This window comes from Pezoporus flaviventris, unplaced genomic scaffold, assembly GCF_033815535.1.
Source record: "Pezoporus flaviventris isolate CSIRO_AGI_PZ_B2104156 unplaced genomic scaffold, CSIRO_AGI_Pfla_v1 ptg000013l, whole genome shotgun sequence".
NCBI lineage: Eukaryota > Metazoa > Chordata > Aves > Psittaciformes > Psittacidae > Pezoporus > Pezoporus flaviventris.
The window spans coordinates 36,759,986-36,786,463 of NW_026892561.1; the positions used below are offsets into that span (position 1 = coordinate 36,759,986).

General features: G+C 45.5%; 2 protein-coding genes across 6 annotated transcripts in view; both read right to left on the reverse strand.

The window, feature by feature from the left end:
• Window positions 1-464: 464 nt before the first annotated feature.
• PPP1R2 (protein phosphatase 1 regulatory inhibitor subunit 2) lies at window positions 465-13,626 on the reverse strand. 2 transcript variants are annotated; one of them, XR_009743237.1, is made up of 8 exons: window positions 13,439-13,626; window positions 8,729-8,836; window positions 8,190-8,270; window positions 7,800-7,903; window positions 6,411-6,590; window positions 4,866-5,071; window positions 3,274-3,324; window positions 465-1,910 (listed from the first exon to the last, which is right to left on the reverse strand). XR_009743237.1 is itself a non-coding variant. In XM_061452831.1 (7 exons), exons 1-6 carry the CDS (start codon window positions 13,609-13,611, stop codon window positions 3,320-3,322), a joined length of 651 nt encoding a protein of 216 aa, XP_061308815.1. In that variant the 5' UTR covers window positions 13,612-13,626; the 3' UTR covers window positions 465-1,910; window positions 3,274-3,319. The 2 variants fall into 2 exon arrangements, 1 of the variants encoding a protein (XP_061308815.1); XM_061452831.1 differs by lacking the exon at window positions 4,866-5,071.
• Window positions 13,627-14,600: 974 nt separating this feature from the next.
• Window positions 14,601-26,478, reverse strand: part of APOD (apolipoprotein D) — a 28,705-nt gene continuing 16,827 nt past the window's right edge. The window contains exons 1-5 of one of the 4 annotated variants that reach the window (XM_061452875.1): window positions 23,315-23,434; window positions 19,266-19,419; window positions 18,866-18,987; window positions 17,033-17,121; window positions 14,601-15,763 (exon numbers count right to left, since the gene is read on the reverse strand). In XM_061452875.1, coding sequence (XP_061308859.1) covers window positions 15,528-15,763; window positions 17,033-17,121; window positions 18,866-18,987; window positions 19,266-19,388 — 570 coding nt within the window. In that variant the 5' untranslated portion in view covers window positions 19,389-19,419; window positions 23,315-23,434 and the 3' untranslated portion in view covers window positions 14,601-15,527. Of the gene's footprint in view, window positions 15,764-17,032; window positions 17,122-18,865; window positions 18,988-19,265; window positions 19,420-19,911; window positions 20,865-23,299; window positions 23,435-26,478 lie in introns of those variants that run through there. The other 3 variants (XM_061452874.1, XM_061452876.1, XM_061452877.1) reach the window with 3 other exon arrangements.

Here is a 26,478-nt window from a genome sequence, read left to right on the forward strand (position 1 = left end):
GCAAGACATAAGCTTATATAAAAGCTGCTTCTGATGGGTTCAGCTTTAATTGCGGGAGCAAAGTACCCAATTGTACTTACCACAAAGTACAAGTCATCTGTTTTACAGCCTTGCAGAAGACATCTGCATTACCCATACACATTGGTCAAATTCTCTATATTGATAAACTGGCATCACTACACTAGACCAAACAGTGTTCAAATCTTTCTTGTGAAAAGATGGTATTAATCCTGATCCAGGCCGTTATTAAACCAAATATCCCACAATGGACAACCCTGTGGAGAGGAGAGGATTGGGAAAGGAACACTACAACACCCAGTTAGTACAACTCACAGGTATCTTTGGCAATGCATCCATTCCCGTTAATTACTCCCGTATATATCTTCCAAAGAACAGCATCCTATTACCTTATTCATTCTCAATCTCTGTGGGATTTCATGAAAGCTCACACTTGAGAAGGCACGTAACTGTAAAATAACTTTCATTCCTTTATTCAAACTTCACATGTACAGTGGACAAAAAGACATTTTAAAACAGGTCCATATAATTATATGGATTTTTGCAACATATCAAATTCAGATCAAAATTAAGATATACACTATATTTCATAACCAAGCTAAAGCTTAAGTGTATACTTCATTTGTGTAATAAAACCCAGAAACTATTCTGTATACTGGAACATTCACCAGTCAGATTTCACCAAGTGGAAAGTTGTTTACAGCAATTTGCAGGTTCAGAATCCCTCTTTATAGGGACTGTACAACCACACTGTAGGCAAGTATCTGAGTTAAGGAGTTTCCCTTCTATTTTTCCAAAGAGCCTTCACTTTACAAAACCAGCTGCTGTCAATTGCAATGGATACAGGAAGATTTAGACCAGCAGTTTTCAGTATGCAGGTTGCCAACCCCAGAAGTGATCAGCAGCAGTTATCTTTATATAAAGAACAACCAGAGCCTAAACTCAGCTCATCTTCAGTCCTGATGTGGTTTTGCTTATAGTTGGGTGTTTTTTCCTCAGATGCTAGTAGCAAAAGCACTCTTCATGAAACTGAAAAGGACCAAAAGTTTGATACAAGAGCCAGAAGAGTGACAGTACATGTGGTTTTAAGAGAAAAGCTGGAGGGAACATCCACATTCTCAAGATAACCTGAAGAGAGCTCCACAGAACATCCAGTCCCGATGGAAGAGATAAGGACAGTTAAATGCAAAGTTCAAGTTAGCACATTTCCAGTGTAAAAACATTCCCTCCACCAGATGTTAGTACTGCCTTAGTCAGAAATAACAACCAGTTCTGAACACCAGTCAAAAAGTAATACAGTTCTTCTAAAGATGGGGAAAATACAGGTAATAACGTACTGAAATCTAAATTAACAGGTCCACACTTTACAAAAAAGTTGTAAGACTTAAATAATCCCTTTTTAAACAGCATAACACATTTGATAAATAGCTTGCATGTTAATCTGATATATGCTGTACCATTTAGCTCTTGAATCCAAAACCTTTCCATAGGAGACATCACACCTAGCACACTGTCAAATAAATAGTGAAAACCCAAAAGATACTGTTTCAAAGCGTGAAGAGTTAACAGTACATTACGCAAGATAATCAGCGTTATACATACAGGGAATGCCATACTGGTTGAACAGATTATGAAGCAGTATTCTCCATGAAATACTAGGCACAAGAACAAATCAATTAGACAGGCTTTTTTCTGCCCAAGAGACAAGTCTAAAATGAACATTCTTGGCAATACAACATTGTAACTGATATGGTTCTCAATATTTAAGAGCCTTAATAGCAAAAATTGTGAAGCGGTGTTTATATTTGTGTCCTTGACAAGCAGTTACAGTTCTGGACAGATTTCTTCTATGCTGTGTGCTCTACTTTCCAGCTGGTCACGAGTAGCATGTGCTGCATAAGAAAGATTACACACAAAAAAAATAGAATAGGTAATTCTTCACACTCCTTGCATATTTTCAAAACACACACAAATACCCTCCTGAAATCATCTTTGCTTCTCCACGGGTAATGTTTGCAAAGCCACCTTAGCAACGTACAAGCTTTTCGTTCGAGCGCACAGAAACTTCTAGAATAGTTATTTCACCCTCATGTTCCAAGGGGATGGCTAACAGCATTGTTCAGCATAGCAAGCACTGAATGCTCACCACCCCTGGTACTGGGGGGACGTTTTAAACCCTCAATTTGCAAAACTAACACATGAGGTTCCTGAAACACAAGCAAGCATAGTGCTTTTCAGGACAAATTTCAGTTCCAGATAAGACAGTTTAAAACTAAACAAGCTCATAAATGAGCAAACAGAGTCTGTTGTGTTTTTCAGGAAGTCGTTAAACTCATGGTTTTGACCCAAAGAACATCAGTAAATCAGAGAAAGCTCCTTCTCATTAGTGCATATGAAAAAGCCCATCTCTCTCTATATGTATATACATATATATATATACACACATACAATGGGCACCTCAAAAAATCAGTGGCATAAAGCACAAATCAAACCACATCCAGATTATAATAATCTCTAAAAAAGGTCAGTTAGGCTTGCACATGAGTTATGCTTGGTATAACAAGTGCAGTTTAACAAGCACATAACATAGCTAACAAGTGAAAATGATGAGTGTATGCTCCCAGGCTTCTCACTTCAGTCATCTTCAGGGTGATACCCACCCTGGTTAAGAAAACACAATGTATTCTGTATCTCCCAAAGGCCAAAAGGGCACACTCAGTCATCTGAGAGCTAAATTCAGGAGCAGTATCTGAGCAGTGCTATTATAGCAATAAATGCTAAATGAACCATAGAGAGGGAACAATAGTTTTACTGCTTGTCAAATGAACTGCTATCGATCACACCCTTGCAGCTGATACTTTTGTGTAGCAGAATTAAAAGACAGATCTGCACTGAAATCATCATGCTTAAATTTACCTACATCAGGCATCTTCAGTGATTTCAAACAAAATTTCTAAAGGAAAAGTGTTTATGAAGAGGAACAAAGGTCACTTCTGCTATTTATGCCGTTTGCAGAGTAATAAATAGGGAGTAGCCAAAAAAAAAAAAATCCAGAGAAGCTGAAATGCTAAAGCAAGCAATCCTAATGCAGTCTATTACAACTTTAGCTTTCTTTTCTACCAAAATGCTTGGGTGCTAGAACCCATGCACATGGGATAAGGTACAGTTACTTGAGGCAAGAAGGAATGACCTATACAGTTAAAACATTTGGTAGCCCAAGATGAAAACGGGCAAAAATACGAAAACAGTTCTCACCATTACTGACTGGACTGGCCATCTTCATTTCAATCAGCAAGAAATCTCAGTCTGTAACCAGAAGTGCAACTTACATTAGCGGATCTGGTGGTAGCTGACAGAAACTTTCTTAAATACCTGTCCTAAGACTTTAGTCCTTTCTTCAAAAGGAGAGTGTAGAGATTAGGAGAGTATTGTTAGTTTTACTCATATACAAACCAGACAGGATTAGAGTGCGGAAAGGAACATCAGATAAGAGAAGCACAGGACCTTTAAGGATCTTCATGGACAAAAAATAAATATTTCTAAGTGAGAAAAGGGTCTTAAACTGCCTGAAAAACAACCTAGGAGCTATCAGGGCCCTGCAGTCACAACAGACCGCTAGGAAAAACCTCTTATGTCACATCTTGTCCTAGAATAACCATCATAAATCATGCTATTCCACTGGAATAGAAAGACACAGGATGCCAGGTCCTGCTTACATAGATTGACAGACTCAGACATAACAGGGGACTGGTGGCCACATCATCAGATGATATCCAACTTCAGAAGCAGCAAGGTTGAATGAAAGAAATGATCAAAATGTAGCCACAATACAACGTGCAGAAAGACAGACAATTTCTCTGCACTTAAAGTTCAGCATCAGAGCTGTTATTTTAACAGGGCGAAGCCAAAATAAGACATCGCCAAAACCAGGTCCTGCACCACCCAGTAATACACTGAATAAAGAAAATCCTCCTTTTCTGCTCTGTAAGAAAGCATTTCAAAACACTACTTGAAGTCACACAGCTCTTTGAAGAGCTCATCCAGATGAATAATCTTTCCACACACTTAAACCGAACAGGGAACTTTCGGGAACAAGAATATTAACAGCATTTTAATCCATTTCCATGAAGGAAACAAACAAACTGAAATACTGTTTTAAATACCCAGCTGCTCAATATGATCAAAAGCATAGCATGACCAAACGCACAGACTAGCAAAAAAACCCCAAGTAGCGAGTGTTAAAACCAGCTATTTGAGGAAACGCTCAGTAGCTGACATGTTTAATTAACATGTGTAAACAAGGAGATTCGTCTGTGCCTTCAGAATACAGATGAGAGTGATAAAGAGATGTCACCTTAAAAAAGTTATTTCAGTAAACTTTGACATTATTTTAATATAGCTGTGTTGCTGAACATTTATCATCAGTATAGCAATTTCTTAAAACATGGGCAGTGGCAGAAGATACAGAGGTTTATTAACAGTTTTATCCATATTCAGCATCCTCTGACTAACCCTGCCACAAAGAACAACACATGATCAGTCTGAGGGCTTTAAATTCACCAGCTGCTACAAAAGGAAGACCACTACTTGACCTCAGAGGAATGATCAGGTACAGAGACCAAAAGCAATGATAGCTGATAGAGACATTAGGAGACAAAGAAACATCAGAGTTTAAGCAGAATGATAGAAAACAAAAGTGAAGAACTGAAAACTACATCAGATTAATGGCAAGTATTTCTATATGCCCTGTTGTGGAAGTGAACTAGTTAGTTAACAGGTTAATAAACTGTCTAGCAGTTATGTTAATAGAATCTATTGGCCATGAGCAGTCTAAAATTGATAATTACCAGTGGTGGCTCTGAAGCTGGTTATGAAGGAAGGTGGAATGGACTTCAACAATAGAGATGGAAAAATGCTGCAAAGGTGTGCCTTCTTTCCACTGGTGAATGTAGCTGGCGAGCGGAGTTGCCTCTGTTTTACAGCAGAGTGCAGGATGGCAGCTTCAAGCCATGGAGAAAGGTCATAAGGTTGCCTATTGGAGCCCTCCTTTCCCCTGGAGAGTGAAGTTCTAGTAAATAGCCATTCTAAGGCATATATTAAGTTACTGGGTAAAGTCAGTCCATTATTAGGAGGTCTCAGACACATACCAAATGACCCTTTTGGATCATTTATGAAGGCTTTAGCCCTTCTGTAATTAGTAATGGGACTAAAATGTGCAACCCACAGAACTTGAACATACGCAACTTTGCAAATCACCTTTTTATTGTGTGGAATTTATTCTAATTTTAGAAGAGACCCTAGTTCATATGGTTATGAAGAGCAAGTGTGAACCAAGTTAAACCCATGCAGCATCTTCCCAAGTTTGCAGACCGTGCTAACATCACATAGCTTTGCCAAGCACCAGATGAATGAGGCTTACAGACTTCATTGCCACTACTCTCATGAGCAACAGATGTCTATTTTTTTTAGTGCCAAAAACTTGTTCGAAGTGCTGTTAAACACAGAGGTGGTGAACACAGGGTAGTGAACAGCTGTAATGATTCAAAAGAAGGCCACCACAAAAAAAAGAACAAAAAAAAAAAACAACTAAACAAAAAAAAAAACCCACACCACAAAGACCTTCATTATACAGTCTACCCTTTTCACCCAAAGAGAAGCTTAAAAGATGGAAGAGGAGGTGTCAAGCTCTAGTTTTAGGAGTTTCCTATCAAGAGGCAGCCCTGCAGCAGGTTCCAAAAGGGCTCCCAGCTAAAATCTGACTTGCTTCCAGCAGCTGCACTAAAAGCAAAGCTGCACTAAAAGCAAAGCTGAGGGTCTTATCCTATGCTATAGAAAAGAACATTACTGCTTAAGGACAAGAGCATACCAAAGTCCTAACAGCAGTTTTACATTACAGTAAGACAGGCAGAAGTTCTTATGCAGGAACTTAGATACACTACTCTCAACAGGGAGGAAGCATTCATGCTAGTTTCCCACTGCTGCCTACAGGATGGTTTGGGAGCAGAACAGGAACTGAACCACAACATAAAGCCAGGCTCCCCTGTGTGGCCACAGCTTTAACTGCTCCATACAAGGCAGCTCTTCCTTTAAAAAGGAAGCTGGCAATTTCACTACCAAGAAACAGTTATGTTGGGGAAGACAGTAGGAAGCAGAGATGTTCGCTCTTCTGTTATGTCACAGCAAACAAAAGCCCACACCCTATTTAGCAATACTGATGGTTTTGGTACCATGCTACAGATCTACCTATCCAGACAGCATGCAGTATTGCACATGGAGAGTTCCATACATACTGTACCCTTTCTGTTCATTCTCACACTTAAGTGTGTCCACTTCCCAACAGCTGAAAGGACCACTAATACTTATACACATTTTTTGATTAACTGGCAGCTCACCATGATCGGCAACTTCTGTATTCATTGTTTCTACATCTGCAGCATCATCCATCTCTTCATCCTCATCATCATCGTCCTCTTCACCTTGTAGTTCTTTTGCAATGAGCTGTCTTGCCAGTTTGATGTTTCGCCCTTCATTGTAGTGCATTTTTCTCTTCATTTCAAACTGTTTCTTTTTCTCTGTTGACAAATGCAAATACTTATTTAGTCCCTTAAAAAAAAAAATCAGCTTATTTTCTCTTCAGAGATGCACTAACTGCTTCCTAGGTCAAATTTATCTACCTTGAAATTCCACTGATCACATGATAAAAAATCCCTGAACTAAAATTATTTTCTTCAAGCAGTGGAGCATTCTTTTGAATGAGTCTGACTTATAAAAAGGCCAGTAATTAATCGACCAGAAAGGCTGAAGCACTTGTAAAAGAACCCAGCTCAAGTAAGAGCAAGTCTGAACCAAGAGAAGCATCTAGTAACAGCAAACAAAATTCTGAAGTTCCATAAGCGTTGTTTCCAAGTAAACTTAAGGACAAATTAAAAGTACTGATGGGACAGAAGATGAACTTTTGCAGATGTCCAACTTGACTCCTGGCTAGCTACCAAAGGCCAGTTATGAGAGATATTTACCACATGAAGAAAATATTTTCCACTGTCTCCACGGCCTGAAGCCTAACTTTGCTCCACATATTAAACATTATCAGGTCTAGCAGTAACGCATTAAAATTAAACTAAACTTTGCTTCTTGGCAGCCCCAACACTGTGGGGTTTTTTTCCTTCCTTTAAAATAATAACGTTACACAATCAAAGTTGGGGCCAGGAAAGATGAGAAGCTACAGATAGATAATACAAGCCTGAAACCTTAGAAGTATTATTGTTTGACTGTTTCCTCAAAATGTTCTAGCCCAAGCCAACACAAAACATCTCTTCTGAAAATGTGATCTGCTTCAGAACAAATGTAGATTTCCTGCTGGATTCATCTACCAGTTGTTTTGAAAACAACAGAAATATCATCTGTATGCTTGCAAGCAATTAGCAGCATCTTAATTGTGGCGGTACTCATTGAATTATTAAGTCTACCTGAAATATTTTTGGAATAGGAACTACTCCCTCACCCCAAAACCGTAAGAGCTGCTTATTTGACAAGTCTATGTTTCTTAAGAGGAACACCCACACCTTAAGCTTGTACACAAAAGGACAGACAGTAACAGCAAATTCCTGTTTATTGTGTAGATCCCAAACCAAATGGTCCTGATTAGAAACAGTGTATTTGTTCAATCTCTCTTTTCAAAATCGCAACATTTTTCTGATAGTACTTCTTCCCAAATATATTTACCAAAAATCTGAAACTATTTATAGGACAAAAACAAAACAAAGGAAACAACTTATGCCTACCTCGTTCTTCAGGTGTTAATTCCTCATCCTCTTCCTCTTCCTCACTGCTTTCCTCTTGCTTTGCCATAATCTTGGGTCCTTTGCCTTCAGCTGCAGCTGCCAGTCTACAAAAAACATGCAAAACAAAATGCTAAACCAGCAAGTTTTTCACATACATTATATTTCAGAGCACTCGGCTTTGCTCATTATTTTTGCTATATTCATGTGTACTAACAACCTGCGAGAGGTTTAAAGTACCAGTAGCACTATAAAACACGGAAAACGACTAGATTTGTCAATAGCAAAAGTTGGACTTTACAGAAGCTAGCAAAAACTTTCCATAAAGAAAAAATACTCCAGGAAAGAGAAAATTCTCTTAAAAATTAGTCAATTTTCTATGACAATACTTACTTTTTACTCAACACATCTGGTCTTACGGGCTCATTTGCTTCTGTATCACTCACTGCATCTTCATCATCTTCTCCTACCATGCTTGGAGGGCAAACAAAAAGTAGCCTTTATCAATAATCTGCTGCTTAAAATTTGCTTGATAAAACAGTGAAAACCTTACAACACTCCATTAGAAGACTCCTTCAGTACTTTCAAAACTTTCAAATCTAATCTAAATATCAATACAACTTTATATTCTACTATACAGATGTTAACTGAAAAAAAAAAAAAAAAATCAATACAAGTCAGGCACACCATTCAAAGCCTAAACCCTGCTAGACAAAAACCTCCTAAAAATTGACTTTGTCTTTTTGACAATCTTCCTCAATAGCTATAAGCCTTATTCAGAAGCTTTTTAAATCTGAATGCTGTATATATCCAGTAGGTAGGCACATTCTGTCAGGCAATCAGCTGTAATAAATATTACCCACAAAGTCAATTTTGTCATAAAACTACTATGTCTCCTGCCCTCATTTAGGGCAGCAGTTTAGCAAGCCTACCTGCGATAAGGAGTAGCTGGCTCATCTATTTTCATCAAGCCATAATCTTTCCCTGCTGGGTGGTACGTAGCTATGATGTTCATTTCATCCCACTTCTGAGATTTTTTACTAAAATAAGAAAACAAAGTCAAATTTTCTTTTAGTCTAAAAATACTTAGTTCTGTTTGGCCACGGGAAGAATGTTTAGAAAGTGTTTTGACCTCCACTGCATACTAAGCACACAGAATATTGTTATGACACACAGGAACATTCAAAGAATGGCTGTTAAATACTGTTCTACACATACTTTAGTTAAGTCATGACAAAGTATCAATGCAGCTGAATTTCCCTGGAAATTCACAATAGCTAGATAAACTCAGTGATCCATAAAAGCATTCTTATTCACATAGTTCAAGAGACTATTGGCCCCATTCAATCATTGTCTTGTTAGCTGTCTACTCTTGCTACAAGTTAGTGTAAAATCATTCTTCCTCTTATTACAACCCACAACACCTCAACAAAACCAAGAACTCCCACCTCACCTCTGCTCAGTGGATGAGCTATGATTATTAGTAAAACTGCTACATAAATAATATCAACCAACAAACAACTTCCTGCAGTAAAATAAATAGCACTGAAATAAGCTGGTTATTAGTACTACTATTGTCATCTAAAATTGGAATAATAAACCACAACTGATTCACTGCTGTAATTAAACTTAGGGAGTTTCACAGTTTACACAGACAGGCACCAATGATGTTACATTATTTAGAATTTCCTCAGCTAATCAGAGAATGTACCATTTCATGTATATTTGCAGAAACAAAAGCCCACCCGGACTCACAAAAGTCACAAGGAAAACAACTGCCTTGTGACCAGAGTCACCCCTCCGCTGATTTAAAAGCCACATGCAAGGTGGTCTTTCCCTTAGACTAAACCAAGGCATTTAACTTTAGAATAGTACAATAATTCCACTAGTTAATATTTCCTTGCACATTAGCATATTAACGTATTTCAAATTATTACTTTAAGGAAGTCATTGTTACAGTGCTTTGTTGTTTGAGGGTTATGTTTTGTTTGGGCTTGTTTTTTTTTTGGGGCTTGTTTGTGTTTTTTTTTTGGGGGGGGACAGTTGGCTAGAGGACTAACTGAACTACTCTTATTTAAATACAAACAAATTTGAAATATAAATTCAATCTCAGTAACACAATTGTTCTTGAGCAGAATGCTATCTGTAAAACAAAACTGATAAAACAAAATTCCAAGTACAGACTAAATTTTGTATTTATGGAAAGCATAATTACTTTCCAAATTATGGACTGCATAATACAATAGGGGAAAAAAACACAACCCAAACCTAAAGGGATTTAAAAAAAACCCAGGTGTGGGAGTTGATGCTGAATCCTATATGCTAAAGTCTTATATTCCAGAAATGAATACACATTAAGCGAGCTTAATCCCCTTAGCATATAGCAACCGATGCCACGCTCTCATATTTGAGGCTTCTATGTAATCATTTTGCTCTAACACAAGGACTGCAAACTAAGCAGGCAACACGTGAGTCAGATTGCTTGCTCTGGCAGGATGGAGAGTCATGAGCTTCATGATGACAAAGCAAGAGCTCTACTTTAGGAATGCCAGCTATTCAAACCTATCTATTCAGGAGCTGAAAAGTCACCAGTTAAACATCAGCTAAACATCTGCTTAAAATTCACCTATGACTAACACAATATGATCATACAGTTACACAGGGAGCGCATGTAGATTTTTACTAGCCATAGCAGTTGGACAATGGCATGCAGCTCCTGTGAAAAGACAGAGCTTAGTTGAAGAGGAAATACGACAGATCGCAGAAACTCCCATCACATGTCATATGCTCACCACACTTGTCCAGAGAACATCATGGCTTATTGCTTGGACTCACGACTTAATACCTTGTAAGAATACTGGCAATCTTAGAAGAATCTTTTTGGCTGCTCTCTAAATTACTCTACAGTTAGCAGTTCAGTAACTTACAAACACAAGACTGAGGGACCTTTTAGTGGTTTAAGTTTTTCACACTCATTTCTTTCAGCTCTGATTCCAACACTAAAAGCCTTGGCTGCGGAACACCTCCCAAAGCACAATTTAAAATTCAGATAGGAAAAAAAATACCCTCATCACTAGCGGCAAACAGACAAACATGTCATTTCACCCCTCCATGTAAAAAGCCATCACAGGAGAGTGACTAAGTACTCTAAAAACCGACACCTCCCTTGACTGCGATTTGGCATGCTTAGGCATGCTTGAGCAGCATAACATTAATGACATAATTTAGGACTATCACAGGCAAATGCTTCCCGACACCCTTTCAGATAGAGAAAGAGGAAATCTAATCTTCCTTAAGAAAATGAGTTTTGAAAAAATCTCAGGGGTGCTCATTTGTATTCTCTCGCATCTTTAAATATACATAACAGTGTGATATTTTGACATGACACCTTGACAGGCAAAAGGTTTCTGCAGCAGTATTACTCACAGGAACACCTCTCACACCTCACTTACTCCTACCATAAAAGAATCTTCTCTTGTCTGTTCCAACACATGTACTTTGGGCTTTTTACAGTTCCTTTGTAAAAGGATCAGATTGGTCACAGGCTCTTACAGGACCCTTAAGGCAAAAAATACTTTATACAAGAAATGCCAAGAATGTATCTACCATTAGACCACAATCTCAGCTTTTAGGATGCAGTTCCAGTGGTGTCCCAATTTCACGAGTTCCCTCTCACACCATATTTTCATTGAGGAAGTTTTCCAAAGAATTTTGCCATCACTAATAACAGCGCAAAGTCAGTGATGATGCAAATACATGACAGCTCTACTGAACACTATGCTTTGAAAGATGACAGCTGACACAACAAGCTCTTTCATCTGCAGCTATTTTTAAACCTATTTAGACCTGAATTTCAGCATTAGAAATAAGCAGAGACTGCTGCTAGAGATGTATGAAGAAAACAGGTACTGGAATATATAAAGCAATTTCTAATCTTTGAGGAAACTCACAGCTATACCACTTGCCATTCCTTTAAGTAAAACATTATTTTGCTGAAGTCAGAAATAACACTGTCTTAATGAAGCACTGCTGATCACAAATAGTATCTACACACAAACCTAAATACCCTATACTGATGTTTCCAGGAAATCTAATGCAGCCAACAAGGTTTAGACAATACCCTTTAAGCTGCAAGGCAATTTCAAAATTAATCTAATTTACTTTATTTACTCATATTGGTAAACAGGAGACAAACCTGGACTTCTGCCCTCTTACCAGCATGCAAGAAATTATGTGTACTGTAACCAATATACCAATATACTCAGCTCACCAGTTTGTACTTTAATTTCCCATCATTCTTCAAGATGGTACAAAAGAGACAGCAGAAAATGAAACAGAGGCTACCAACAGCCAGTTTTACTTCATGTCTGATGTGGCAGTAAACACCTTGTGCTACACTATATTAAAACTAAAGAAGACGGGAAAAAAAGAATCACAGTGTTTATGTAGCACATTGCTACTTACAATCACCTCCTTCAAAAACATCATCTCATTTTTCAGTTGCAATAATTTCTGCCTGGAAAGCAAGAGCAGCTGACACAGGCAGTAAACCAAATACTTTTCCTTCTTGCTTTGCTGACTTTAGACTTTATTCATGACTTAGGCAAAGAGGAGAGGAATATTATCATATTATTTAAAAAAAATATATAACTGCACATCAATTTTATCATTATTTCCCTCCTTGCAACACTGAGCAATGTCACAAATAAATATAAATGACAAAGGCAATTTTATAGAGTTCTTGTCAAACCCTGGACATCACAATGTGAAGGAGTCTCAGAGCAACGTTGGGCAGTGCATACTGGGTGCTAGCATCAAGAAAAGCACTAGAATTCTTACTGTCAAAGACAGCTACTTGGCTGGCTGAAGGCCACTTCCTGGGTATTGGGACTAATTCAGCATGTTACAATTAAACCAAGACCTTCCTGTCACTCAAAACACAAACCACACGGACAGTGCCTATTCTCAAGCGTGAGATCTTTACAGATGAATCTAGCATGACCAGAAATACTTCTTACTTACGTTTCAACGCAGAGGTCTTCTCCCCAGGTACATGCTTCTGCTTACAGAGAAATAAGCTACCTTTAAGAAGACTGAGAATAAACCTGCCATGGCAAAGCGCATGTCTCGAGTGGTAAACTGTCCTCGTAGCATCGGTAAAACTTTTCTGTTCATCTTTCTGATCGAGCATTAAAAAACGATACTATTTCTCCCAGGGTTTCATGAACAGCAAAGTATCACAGCAGCAACCTCAGCCGCCACTCACCCACTCTAAGCAACAAGAGCCAGGACGGAGTTTCCCTGCCCTCCCTGCAGAAGCCCTTGCTCTCCCCGCCTAGGCACGCCCGTTGTGAACACGAACCCGTTGCGGGCAGTACCCCGGCCTCGGCGGGCTGCCTGCCGACGTGCGGAACGCCGCTGCAGGGCCGCGGTGCACAGGCAGCACACGGGCACGACCCACTGACCCGCTTACCGCGTTACTGCCCCGCCCGCCCAGCAGCACCCCTTGGAACCGGGAGCCCCCAAGCGGGACGCGCCACCCCGCAGGGCCCGCTCCGTTCCCGAGCGGGGACGCGCTGCAGGGGACCGCCGCTGCTGCCTCACCAGCACCGAGGCCCCGCGGGGCTCAGCACGGCTCTCACCCATGCTCATCTTCGTCGCGGGCCGAGCTGACCCGTCGCGCCCCAGAGGCCGCTCCATCCACCTGTGCCTTGCTGCCGTTCTTCTTGAGGATGCCCTTGATGGGCGCGCTGTCCGCCGAGCCCGACGCTGAGCGGCCCGACGCCGAAGCGCCCGACTCCGAGGGCTCGTCCATCGCCACTCCGTCCGCTTCCGGCCTCCTCCGCCGCCGCTGCCTCCGCCTCAACTAACGCCTCCCCACCGCGCGTCAGAACGGCCGGCGCGGGAAACAGGCCCTGTACCGCCACCTCAGCCCGCCGAGGCCGCGCCCCCTGGCGGCAGGAGGACCGCCATAGTCTTCCTCCGGGATGCTGTGCGCATGCGCGAGCGTGGTTGCCGGCGCTGGGGGGTGCTGCCCGCCCGCGGAGCCCCGGCGCGTGCTTCAAGTCGTGCGCGAGGCGAGGTCCCGGCAGCGCGCACCCGTTGGCCTGCTCCCATCCCTGAGAGCCGGGCAGCAGGAGGCTGTGCAGCAGCGGTGAACTGACCCGCATCAAAATCCCGAGGCCCCTGGCAGCCCCCGTGCCGGTGTCAGCGTCCCGGCGGGTCCCTCCGGCACCCGTACAGCCGGGGTGCGGGCGCTGCGCCGTTAGGATTTAAACCTTTAACGGGGATAATGGCTAGAACGTGGCAGTTGTTTCCGGTGTTCGCAGGGCCTCCCTCCCACCTCAGCCTCGTCCAAGTGGTGAAAGATGGTAGGAACACTGGCTCCCTGCTCAGCTCCTGTAGCTCTCCCAGGGCACGGAAGTGCTTTGCTGCACATCTATGCCAGTAAGGGTCCCACCACAATGTGTGGAACATTTCCTGCAGGTTTAGAGTATGCTACATCTACACCATTGTTTTTCATGTCAGTAAAAGCAGCAAGAGAGGGGGGGTCACTGCCAGCCAAAGCCACAATGCTGGCACAGCTCAGACAGTGGCGGAAGCCTGCACATCCAACCCCAGAGAGCTGGAAAGACCTCCAGGCTCCTGAGGCAAACCATCTAACTTCAGACATGGTTTCTTACATGGCACTGCATTCCTGGTCTGGTGGTGCTGTGGCCTCAGAGGAGGGGCAGACCCCACACACCAGGCCCCTCAGCCCCTTGGAACGGTCATGCATCTGGGAAGTACAAAAGCCCCAAAGCGGATGTTTTAATTTCATTTTTAATGAGCTGCATCAGTGCTATTCAAGCAGAGTTGTCGTGGTGCCTGGTGGACACCTGCCAAGGCAGTTGCAGTGCCAGCGGGCACTCAGTGCGTACAAAAGCGGTAAGCAGGACATCAGGCAGAGCCTGCCATCTCTTCGTGTTCAGGGAAAAGCTTCCAGAAGAGAGGACAGTGGAGCAGCCCCATCTCTTTCTGTCTTCTTATGAGCACGCTCAGAGCTGACCCCTTGGGTGTGCAGGACCAGCCTCACTAGAGGCGAGAGAGGACACATACAGACACTGGGGATGGAGCCATGCTGAATTTCTGGACATTTTTAGACTTTAAATACAAAGGGCCAGATCTGATTCCTAGTCAGGAGGCCTGCTGATGTGGCAGCAACGTATGCCAGCAGGCCTGCACCAGAAAACACTCAAGACCACAGTCTAAGTTCCAGGTCTGCAGGACTGACACACTGTGTTTGGATGCCGCCCCTTGTAAGGCAGTGCCTGCAGTGTGGCTCAGACACCACAGACTTGCAGCAAGCCCAGAAGCATCAAGACAAAAATGGAAAACAAACCTGGGGCTGTGCGATGAAAGGTTTCTCGTGGGATGAATACTTGTACATCATGTCTCATACCCTTTCCCATCCACACAGAGGAGAACTCACAGAAACAGCAGAGCTTCACGCTTGCACTTCAGAATTTCTTTTCTTCACCCATTAGCTTTGAATCAGTCAGTTACTCTGCGAAAGTCAGAGTGAGAAAAAAGGGGAAGAGTGATAGAACAACAGCAAAGCATAACTCAAGGCTGGCAAACTACCGTTAGCAAGGGATTACTACATTTCTCTGTTACATAGAGAAATTCTAATGGATAAATCAGAAAGCAACAAAGTTCATCGCTGTCTGGTGCTGTCACTGCATGCCGGAGTTACATCTCGGAAGGGCAGTTAAGTTGATCCGTGGGCATCATTTTCTCAGTGTCGATCTTGTAGGACTGGAGAACACTCTTCAGGTGCTCCACGGTTTCTGGGTGCATGTCTGGAGCTCTTGATAAAATCCAGGCATAGTCAATGTGGAAGAGCCAGAGAATGTTGGTGCAGGAGTAAACCAGCGAGTAGTTTTCATAGTCAGTGGAGATGACCCAGTAAGGGGCTGAAGGCATGACTAGGAGAAAGAAGAGCACCATGAACGTGATGCATAGCTGACTCTGCACTGCTCTGCAGCATTAAAGCCACAGCTCCTGGTGCTGTTCCCGCTTTGGCTGCTCCTGAGCCATGTAAGTATGGTCAGTATAGGGAGCTATAATTTATGAAAGCCTAAAATAAAAGCCTATCAGGACTCCTTGTTCTGTCCAGCAGGGCTCGAGAAAACCACAAAGCCCTGCCTAGGAAGGTCTTGCTGGAAAGTTAACACTGCCCTCATCAGCTCATCCAGGCCACCAAAAGACAGCCCAGCTTGCACCCATGTGAGGGTGCTTGCTGTAGAGCTGGGAGCTGACACTGGTGATCTGAGGAGCACAAACCAGCACCTCTCTCCACGCCACCCACTGCCCCAGGGTGCTCTGCTCATAGAACCAGCTGGAACCCAGGCAGTGGAAATCAGTATGGCCCAGTCCATCCCACCAGCACCAGCCACCTGGGACAGATCCTGTTCTCCATCAGGCTGCTATGCCTGAAGCATTTGCTCCAGTGGGGGACAGCCACTTTGCTTCAAACCATCAGGCACAAAGCAGAGGTGGGTCCAGGAGGTAGGCAATATTTGTTTCTGATGCACTTAGGAGTGCAAAGTGCTGTTTTCTTGAGGCTCACATTCTGTAAGGATGGTTGGGGTTGCACATGTTGTGGCTGAAACGGCTGCAGGTGAGATACCTTAGCAGAGCATAATTAAGACTGGCTGTGCTCATGAACAATAATTGTATCTCCTTTGCAAGTGTCCTGCTCCACCCATTTCTCCAAATAACCTCTGTATGTGAGTGCTGTGAAATAGCCAAGGAAAAGGTGTGAAGGAGCAGAATAAAAAGGGTGCCAAGGCAAGGCTTCTGCTCACTTTCCAAAATGTTGCTGCAAAGTGCTGTGCAATGGGAATAAAACACACTGCACCTCAGCAGGCCCATTCATGTATTACCTTGACAAGGGAAGCGAAGGCAAACAAAACCATATTATTAATGGTTATTAAAAGGCACTTGTAAGCAGAGGCAGGGTGGGCTAGAAGCTATACCACTACATTCAGAAAAACAAGCCTATCGCTGACCCTTGTTGCAGCTCCCCCATCTCTCCCCTCCCAGTCCCCATCTGTGAAAAGACCTGAAGAGACACTAATGCTGCTGGTCCTTCTTGCTTTGACATCAGCTGGTGAAGACCGCTCCACCACTGTGACTGTAAGTGATGTATAAATGTCACCAGACCACTGTGAGCCTTCCAGCCACACACTTACACCAGTTAAAGCGGACACCCAGCTTGGCCGGCTCCTTTACGTCCATGTGCATGATTTCTCCTTCAACCTCGTTGACTTTGCCATTGGAGCTAAGGGGAGAATGACAGAGTGAGAAATTAAATCAGATCACTTTGAAATCACTTTTTTTTTTCTTTCTGCTACATAATCCCTCGTAGTGCATCCACCTGCCAAGAGGAGGCCAGCTAACCACAGCATCCCCGTAGGGACAGCTCACCCCGGGGATGGTTTCAGCAGCACCCTGGGCACACCAGGTCCTGGCCCAGGCACAGCGGGGGACATGCTCTCCCAGGTTAAAGCACCCCAGCGCCCCAGAGTGCCTCTCTCCAAGTGCCCTGCCACTGGGGTGTGCTTCAGTGCCAGTGGGACAGTGACAGAGAAGAGAGAGAGCAAGACCCCTCTGCAGGATGGGAGGATCCCAGCACCCATGTGCTGGATGTGCCAGGAAGCAGCTCAGCTTCTGCTAGCTGTGGAAGGCATGTGCTCACCTCTGCTTAATCACCTGCATTTTTCCCAGGGCACAGCACATTCCTGCACACACACATTACCTGTCCCTGCTTGGTAAGCCAGGATTTGTTTCACTGCTGGTTCAGAGCACTGCCCTGCTGGCAACAAGCCCTACGACTCAAACTGCCTATCTTATAATTGCATCTTTCCCTGGCTGTCTCAAGACCTGGACGCTGCCTGTGGGGCAGGAAAGTTTTGTGCTTCCCTATGAAACAGGAACACCCAAAGAGGCAGAAGCTAACGCTGCTACCAGCAGAGATCACAGGGCTGATGCTGGGCCATGCACAGTGCATACCTGAACTAAAATATTCAGGGTCCTGAGCTGCTGCAGTGGTGCCACCACCGGTCAGATTGATCTCCCACAGATCAATGCAGGCACAGATCAATGTCCAGCTGTTTGACCAGCTCTGCCCTAGCAGTGGAGCTGCAGAGACAGTGCTGCGCAGTCAGTGAGCGGCATGGACACTGTTCTTTGCCAGACACAAGGGATGTGTGGCTGCGTTGTTGTCATTGTGAGCCAGAACAAAGTCCCCATGCCATGCCAAGGGAGCACAGGGGACAGCGCTGCGTTCACCCCTCACTCCCTCCCTCTCATTCATTCAGCTGCTCAGAGCAGCACCAGCTGGGGATGGTGGTAGAAGCAGATTAATTAATGTCTACATCTGCCCATGTGGAAAGCCAGGAGGGCTCGAGGTAATTGCAAACCATCACGTATAATAATGGGAACAATCAGTCCATTAGCTTTGCTCACTGATTTAAACTGGCAACAATTGCTGATCCCCTTACACAGCAGTTACTACCAGTACAAAGTAAATGCTACAGAAAAAAGCTGACAAATATTTGCTTAAGTAAAAATGACGCGTGTGCTTCACCTTCCCTGGCTCTTTTCATCGGGTCCCTTTACTCTGGAGCACAGAGCACAGGCATCTCTCAGGTCACGGGCACAAGGTGGTGGCTGCCATACCCATATGCAGCCCTATGACCCTCCCTGGGACAGGGGCATCCAGCTTCCCCGCCATCACTGGGGATCAGAAACCAGTCAGGAGGAGACCCAGGCTATTTCACACTGGAGGCACCACGTGCATGTGATCTGTTTTCTCACAACTCACCTTGGATAACAAGACAGAGACCTGGTGAGCCCCAGGGAAGCAATGGCAGAAACCAGAGACCTGCATCTCTGCTGTAACCACAGCAAAGCCCATTGTCCCAGCAAAGCTACCACAACCACAGACCAGAAACAGGCAATTTGGAGACAGGACAGGAGCGCCACCGCTGCAGGGAGGACACAGCCCAAATGCAAACACTTACAGCAGCTCCTTGTTGATCACCTTGAACTTCCCATTTTCCTTCAATGAGTAATTTGCCTGGATGCAGCTTCCTTTCTCGAAACCTGAGGGCAGCTTCTCTATCTCGTACCATTTGCCTAAATACTGATAGAAGAAAGCCCAAAGAGATGCTTTTAGCATGAGAGGACGGAGGCAGAGCGCCCTGCCTTGTTTGCCAGCACAGTTTTGTATGCTCAGTTCATTTGAGTCTCCCCCTCTGTGGTGCAGGAGGCTGTGGGGGTTAGCAGGGTCGCAGACCCTGGCATGAGGTATCAAGACCAGATCTGGCCATCCTCCCATGACCCAGGCACTTTGCCATCCATCCCATGCCCCCTTACCCTAACTCACTGCCTGCCCTGAGACTTTTAGAAACCTTTTCACACCTGGTTGATATCGAAGTCTTCTTGGACTGCTGGGTCTGGGCATGGTCCCATATGAAACATCTGGCATTTCCCAAAGCCAAGGAGGCTGAACAGGACCAAGAGCCTCACTGCTGTGGCCAGCATGGCTGCACCAGGATGCAGGCGGGAAATGGACCTGGGGAAGACAAAAATAGCCCAAATGACCTGTGGCAGTGGGGTTGGAACTAGATGATCTTTAAGGTCCCTTCTGACCCAAGCATTCTATGATTCATGTGTCAGGATTTACACAGCACTGCAGGACAGGGAAGTTGTTCAAGAATTCAATCAGCACCAAATAAAACAAGAATCGACTACCAAAAGCATGCTGCAAGGAGAGGAAGGATACATTTTCCAGTGGAGCAGAGGTGGGAGCTGTGCTGCTCACTCCCAAACAGCCCCTGGAGCCAGGATGCTGCCCATGTGTTTCAGGTACTTGGGGCAGGTTGGCACCTACAGACCCTGCAGCACGGGGCTGCTCTGCTTCCTTGGCCAGAATCTCCGCCATAGGAACAGTGCATTTTGCCCAAGTTTAAAAGAAAAGCCCATTCTGCCTCCAGCTGTGAGGCATGGGCTCTGCTGTGGACGCACACACAGCTCCCAGTTTGAATCTCTCATTTCAGAAACGTACCTTGGCTGAAGAGATGGAGTGATGCTCTGATGAGGGCCAAGGCTGCAAGAACAGCTCTGTGGTGAGCTGTCCACACCACCACTTTATAAGCGCACTGCGATCATCATTATTCAGCATCAGCACAAGCCACTCCCTGGTCCTCAACGTGTTGTGTTTTTTTGGCAGGCCAGTCAGCTGCCTTAGATCTGCAGCTGGTACGAAGCTGGAGATGGGCTGCAACTTGGCCGCTCACCCAGGCAAACAAAGGCACCCCATGTGTCTGCGTATCACTCCACAGCTGCAGAGCTCTGTGTGCAGAGCCATTCAGCTGCCCTTGAGAGCCTCAGACCTGGGTGCAAACAGCAGGGGACTGGGACAGCAGCAGCTCCTGTCCTGCTCCCTCTGGACCCAGAAGGAGCCATCGCCATGCTTGAAGGGGGGACATGCAACTTCCTCTGCCATGGGCCATTTGAGCCCTGGAGACCTTCCAGGTCACTGCAGCATCCTCATCCTTATTAGTCACTCACAAGAGTACATGGGGAGGGTTAAGTAGTGGGGGTCATTGCTCATCTGGGTGGCTGCAAGGCCTCTCAGTGATTTGTCCTCTAGACTTTGAAATCTCATTACAGGGAAAGGTGGTGCAATTAGTTCTGTGCTGACCTGGCAGTTTTTCCAACAGGTGCCCAGCAAATTACTTTGACAGCAGAGCAGCCATCTGTGAAGGCAGCTGGTACTGAGAGTTATGCAAGGAGAGCCAAGTAACAGCCAGGATGCTCTCTGTGTTTAATTACATCTTCTTTTAATCTGATCTCTGTTGAGACTTTCTTCCTAGGTGTGTTTTTACATGCTGCACCTCATGCCTTACACATGCACACACATACTCTTGAGCCCCTGGCTGCCCAAATACCCCCCCCTAAAAGCAACAAATAGCTAAGTCTTGTCCCTTTCCAGGGTGTAAGGGACACACTGCCGAGGTGTGCTCTGAAACATGGCTGCAGCCGAGGTCCTCCCAGCACCTCAATGGCCATCAGGGCTGAGCGTGGCTTATCCAAAGCAGATGCAGACCCAGCAGTGCCAGCTGGGGATGAAGAGCTCAGGGAAGCACCACGACCCTACCAGCAGCATTTGGTGTGGGGCAGGGGAACACCCAGGGTCTCTCCCTCACTGCACACAGCTCCCTCAGTGATTTGGCACAGCCTGTCCCTGATGGAGTTGCTTTGGCTGACCATGTCAAAGTCAGACCCTCTGCAAGCCCCCTGTTCATCTGCACCTCTTGTGATACAAGCAGGTTAGCAATTAGAAGAACCTGACCTAAACAGTATGAGAGCTGCCATATCATAGTGCACTGCAGAGGTGGGATACCCCACACGCAGACCAGCAAGCTCAGTTTTAATCCTGAAGTGGGCTGCTTGCATCCTGCGGAGCAACGGGAGGAGAAAGTGCTGCAGTTTTGGCTCCCAGCACCGTGTGGCCAAAATCACTCCAGAGCAGTGAGGCATTTACTCCAGCTGTGCTCCATGAAACCCACTGCAGGAGTGTGCATTAACCTGGGATATGGTCAGGAGCGATGAGGAGCCATCAAGAGCTGACACTCCTTGAAACAAATCTATGTCTTGGCAGGAAACACAGGGGTCCCACCTCCACCCAAAGTCAGCACCTTCAGAAGCCCAGGGGCTGCTGCATGTGGAGCCCCACTCCAGTGGCTGCTGCCAGCCAAAGGGCATCCCATGGATGCCGAGGCACCGCATGCCTTGATGTACAGATGATGAGACCTGACAGCTGAAACTGCTGCTGGCTGCTGGGACCCGTCTCCATGCAAGTGCTGGCTGCGCCTTCCCCAGGGGCACATTTCTGGGCTCTGCCTGACCACAGAGGGAAGCACCCAGGTATGTGCTGCTCCTGTGTTGGAATGGAGCAGGCTTGGGCTGCTGCAGCTGAGTCCCTGCCCAGGGCCACCAGGACCCTCCTGTTATCTCACCTCCAGCACTCACCAGCACTGCTTACCCACACAGACCCAGGCCCTGCTCCATGCCCTGCCAGAGCAGGACTCTGCTCGTGAGCCTGTCCACCTTCAGTGCACACAAGAGCAAGGGTTTGGGGAAAAGCGTAACATTATAATCACACCTAATTGTGGGGTGGGGAAAAGTCATCTCTACCTGGTAAGCAGTTCATACCCTGGAGTAGAGGAGGGGAGGCACATCAAAAGGCAGGAAGCTGGAACAAGGTTGGGAGGGCAGGAAAGAGGAGAGCTGGAGGGTAAAACAGGGCAAAGAGGGGGGGCACCAGACACGCTCTGAGCGCTTCATGCAAGAATGAAGCCTGCCCCACATTTCTGGGTGATGAGGAAGCTGCAAGCTGGGTGTACAGGGTGCGTGCCCAGCGCAGGGAGCATGGAGAGCTGCAGGGCTTGGAGGACAAGGCAGCATTGCGTGCGTGGGTGCAGATGGGGTGTATGGGCAGTGTGCGTGCACGGGGAGGCAGAAGTGGATGCAAAGCCTACCCCACACTGGGGTGAAATGGCAGGAGCTTTACAGTATGTTCAGGTGTGGGCAGGTGAGGCAGCCCACTGTGCGGGGCACATATAGGCTGTGCATGGGGTGAGGCAGCACTGGGCACATGCTGGGCATGGGGTGAGGCAGCACTGCATTCGGGGCATGTATGCCTGGGCTACATTGGCCAGGAGTTTCTTGTGTTACTAAGTTGTGTATTTCAGAGACAAGGCTTGTCTGGCTCTGGGAAGAGGAGGCAACAGCACTGAGCGCTGAATGCTCCCTTGTCAGAATAAAATGGAGCTGCCGATAAAATCCAGGCCTGGGACCCACGAATTCCTGCCTGCAGCCAACCTGACTTAGTGCGGAAGTGAGATGGTCCTATTGCGCACCCTAGGCCACCCTGAAATCAGCTCCTGGCACATATGTAACAGAGGTTTAGCTGGCCAGGTCTGGTGGGGACCCCGCGCCCCAGGGAAAGGCTGTCTTATCACGCTATATCCCCATGCTGGTTTTCTCCCTCCTCTAAAGGAAACGGGGTTTTGGGTTGGCCAGACAAGTTGCGACATGTATATAGAAACAAAAATGAACTTGCAGGAGAAAAGGCAGAGAAAGGGAAGGCAGGTGGGAATTTTCCTGTTTCTAGGAGTGGCAGAAAGTGCTTTGAAATCTGTTTATGCAAAATGGTGTAAAATTACAAATCACAGTTATGACAGTAAAGGAAGTAAACAGGCTCTGGAAGCATGAACTGGCCTCTGAGATATGGAAACTCAATCTAAGGCAAGTGCACAGATGTTGTGATTCACATATATACAATTACTGAATAGTTCTCCACCATGGAAATTATCCAATTAGGTAGTCAAAACACAAGAAACCAAAGAGAGAGATTTATGAAGCTGGAAAACTAAAAAAGATATTACATTTAAGGGACAAACCCTATTGTGGCAGGACAAGCAGTGGCTCTCCTGGGCTCTCAGGAAAGTTCCCTGAACTGCTTGGCACTGCTGCCAAGGTCTGAGTCCCTGGAGAGAGAAGCCAGAGGGATCCTTATTCTTCTGAATGTAGAAAAAAGCAAAACAGAGAGAAGAAAAACAAGAACAAAGGGGGATAAAAGCGACAGCAGGCAGGTCTCTGCAGACAGGGCTACACTGCAGGGTTGGACTGGTGATAATGCTTTGGCCCTGCAGCATCTCACCCCTGCAGATGTGCTCAATAGAAAAAGCAGAGTCCAAGCAGTGCACCTAATCCTGGCTTTTCAGTATGTCCCAGAAGTGCCTCACATTGAGCAGCCATTTGCTGCTAAATAACATTAAAAAGTGTTTGTTTTTGCAGTTTGTTGCTAGGTTATCACAGCACATGCCAGGTACTGCACAGGGTGGGCATAGGCCAGGAAGCACATACAGAAGGGGGCAGAGTAGGACTTCTCCAGTGGATGCGGGAGCAGATCCCAAGCTCTGATCCCAGGGCCCTGGTATGTGAATGCCTGCTCAGGTTTAAGTGCTGGGGTGCTACATGGCCCTGGCTGCTGTAGCTCAGCCACAGCTCAGGTCAGGGTGCTGCTCCCCCTCTGCCAAGCCGAGCCTAAACAGGCATCCTGGTGTTAATGCCAGGCTCTGCACCCCGCTTCTTGGAGGATCGCTCCTACATTCCCCCATGGATTCACAACACTTTTTTCAGGACTCTTTAAGCAGCCCCCACCATACTGAAACATAATTTAAAAGCTTTAAAAAATGTCATTAAATATACTTACAGAGTGCCTCTGCAAAGGAACTTTGTTTTCCCAGAGGCAGTGATCTGTTCACAACACCATCAGCTCTAAGAGATGCCCAAGTAAGGCTGTTTAAAGCCCACAGCCCTATTTTCTGCAGCTAAATGCTATTTCAGCACCTTAATTCAGGAATGCATTACTGGAGTTACACAATTATATGACCTGTATACAACCTACATCTTCCTTGTGACACAGATTTACAATGTGTGTGGAAACCGCAGCTCTGCTCACAGGAGGAGAGAAAAGACTCTATTGCATTAACAAATACAGTTAAGAAATCTCCTGCAGATGATGCTGTCCTGCCACCCAAGTGAGGAGCCCATCAGCAGGGACAGGGACTCTCCTGCTGCAGGAGCACTTTGGAGCCAGCTTCAAGTCAGCAATTTGCAGCAGCTACCAGGAGTGCAGGAATCACGTACAGTGTTTGGGGTAGCCTCAAACCCTCAGATACCCTCTGGTCTTACACACCTCAAGATTGTTCTATATATATTTATGTATGCATCTGGAAGACCTAAGGGTGGCACTTTAGCCCTGATGGACTCCTCCACCAGCCAGGACAGCATTTTCAAGTCCTGTCTCTGAGCCACCCAGTCTCACACCACAGTCAGAGGAGAATTCTAAGAATCGCCTTTCTGAAAGAGCAAGTCACATCTCACAGCCTGCAGAGCGCAAAGACACTGGCATATGTGTTTGGCTTTGCCCATGAATAGCTGTACTGAGGCCAGTGAGCCCAAGCACACATGCCTTGCTTTGCAACACAGGCCCAAGTGTTTGCCAGACTGAGCTTTACATTATACAGAAAATAAGTAACAGATTTGGTGGTCAATGCTCTGACTTTGATTTAATATAGTTACGGTCTGAAATAGCACAGAGATACCATTCATAGTGAGTTTCACTTGTTGATAAAGGGGTGCAGGGAGGGGATGAGGCTGGGACTTAGTGCAGGGGCTGAGAGTATGTGAAGATGACGAGGAGAGATGCTTCCTATATGTGCACATGGTGCCTTGGCAGTTCCCAGTAAAAGCACCAGCACCTTCTCCACAACAGTGCTGGCCCCAAGAAAATTCAGTGTTGGGAGTGCCTTGTTGGGATGGAAAGACCACTGCACCCACCAGATGACTCCATCCTGCACCCACCTCCTCTGAGCCACCTCATGCCACATAGCCAAGCCACTGTGCTATCTCACCCTCTTTAAAAATAGCCTTTCCCAAGCCCCCAGGTGTATTTTCTGCAGGCACTTTCCCCCTATGAAAGTGCACCTTGGCTATATAAGAGTACTTGATCTCCATCTTTTCTGAAGGGTTGTCAGGGTACCTATCCGCACAAGCATTCATGCACTGTTTTTTACCACCTGCTCCAGCCACCCACTGGATGTCCCTGGTGGGATGTAGGGACTGCCACGTCCCTCCCTGCAGTAGATGATGGAGGTGTGGGGCCTTATCAGGGGGTATTCCCTCTCCTGCCAGTTCCCTCATTAGCCATGGTTGCACTTCATTAGCGTTGGAAAGGGAAGGTGTTTCGCTGTGGTCTGAATGCTTCAACACCTCTGAGTAGGCAGAAACCAGGAAAGGAATGTAAAGACGCAGGGTGCTGTCATAGTAACCCTGGTTAAAGTCCCACCAGGAAAATGACTTCTCCTGCAACACTTGACCCCACAAGGTGACAGGTACCACCAGCACCCCTGGGAGCACAATCACTCTGGCAGGCAGCCAGAAAAAGACCATGAAGAGCTTTCACCCAAGCTGCAGTTCAAGGTCCCTGGATAAGGTGCATGTGGGGTTATGGTTAACCCTGGTGCCTGCTAAAAGCAGCACAACAGTGTTAATGGCTACCCTCATCCCTGGCACCTTCTTCCCTGAAGCTGTAAAAGTTCAGAGAACTTCATAAGCCACCTGTAGCAGTTTTCCTGCAGGAGACTGGAAATGACACATTTTTTGTTCTGCGACAAAAAGTAATCCAGCCTCTGGAAAGTGGGATAACACTTATTCTGGCATCCATTATAACAACAGAATGAGCAAACAGCACTGTGTTGCATTGCAATGTGTACTTTGGGGTTTTCTGCTTTACAGCATGGGTAGGGTGGTGGCAAAGATGCTGGAATGGTAATGGAGCTTGGTGTAGGCAAGTGACTTGTTCAGCACACATAGCAAGCCAGTGACAGTGCCAGGACCAGAAGTGCTGGATCTCAGTCCTAGACAGAAGCTTTTCCACTATACCATTAAAACAGACCAGCTCTTACCTGGTTACTCCACTGGGTGCTCTCTTTACAATCAAATCAGAAATTCTTTCTTTCATTTTACCTGTCTCTATTTTAATTGATGTCTTGGTAAA

Bases quoted from the DNA above. Each gene is read 5' to 3' on its own strand.
- PPP1R2 (XM_061452831.1), bottom strand. From the start codon at position 13,611: ATGGACGAGCCCTCGGAGTCGGGCGCTTCGGCGTCGGGCCGCTCAGCG. The intron at 8,837-13,438 runs GTGAGAGCCGTG...TTCTTATTTTAG, and splicing joins CGCGACGAAGATGAGCATGG to TAAAAAATCTCAGAAGTGGG. The intron at 6,591-7,799 runs GTAGGCATAAGT...ATTTGTCAACAG, and splicing joins ATTAACACCTGAAGAACGAG to AGAAAAAGAAACAGTTTGAA.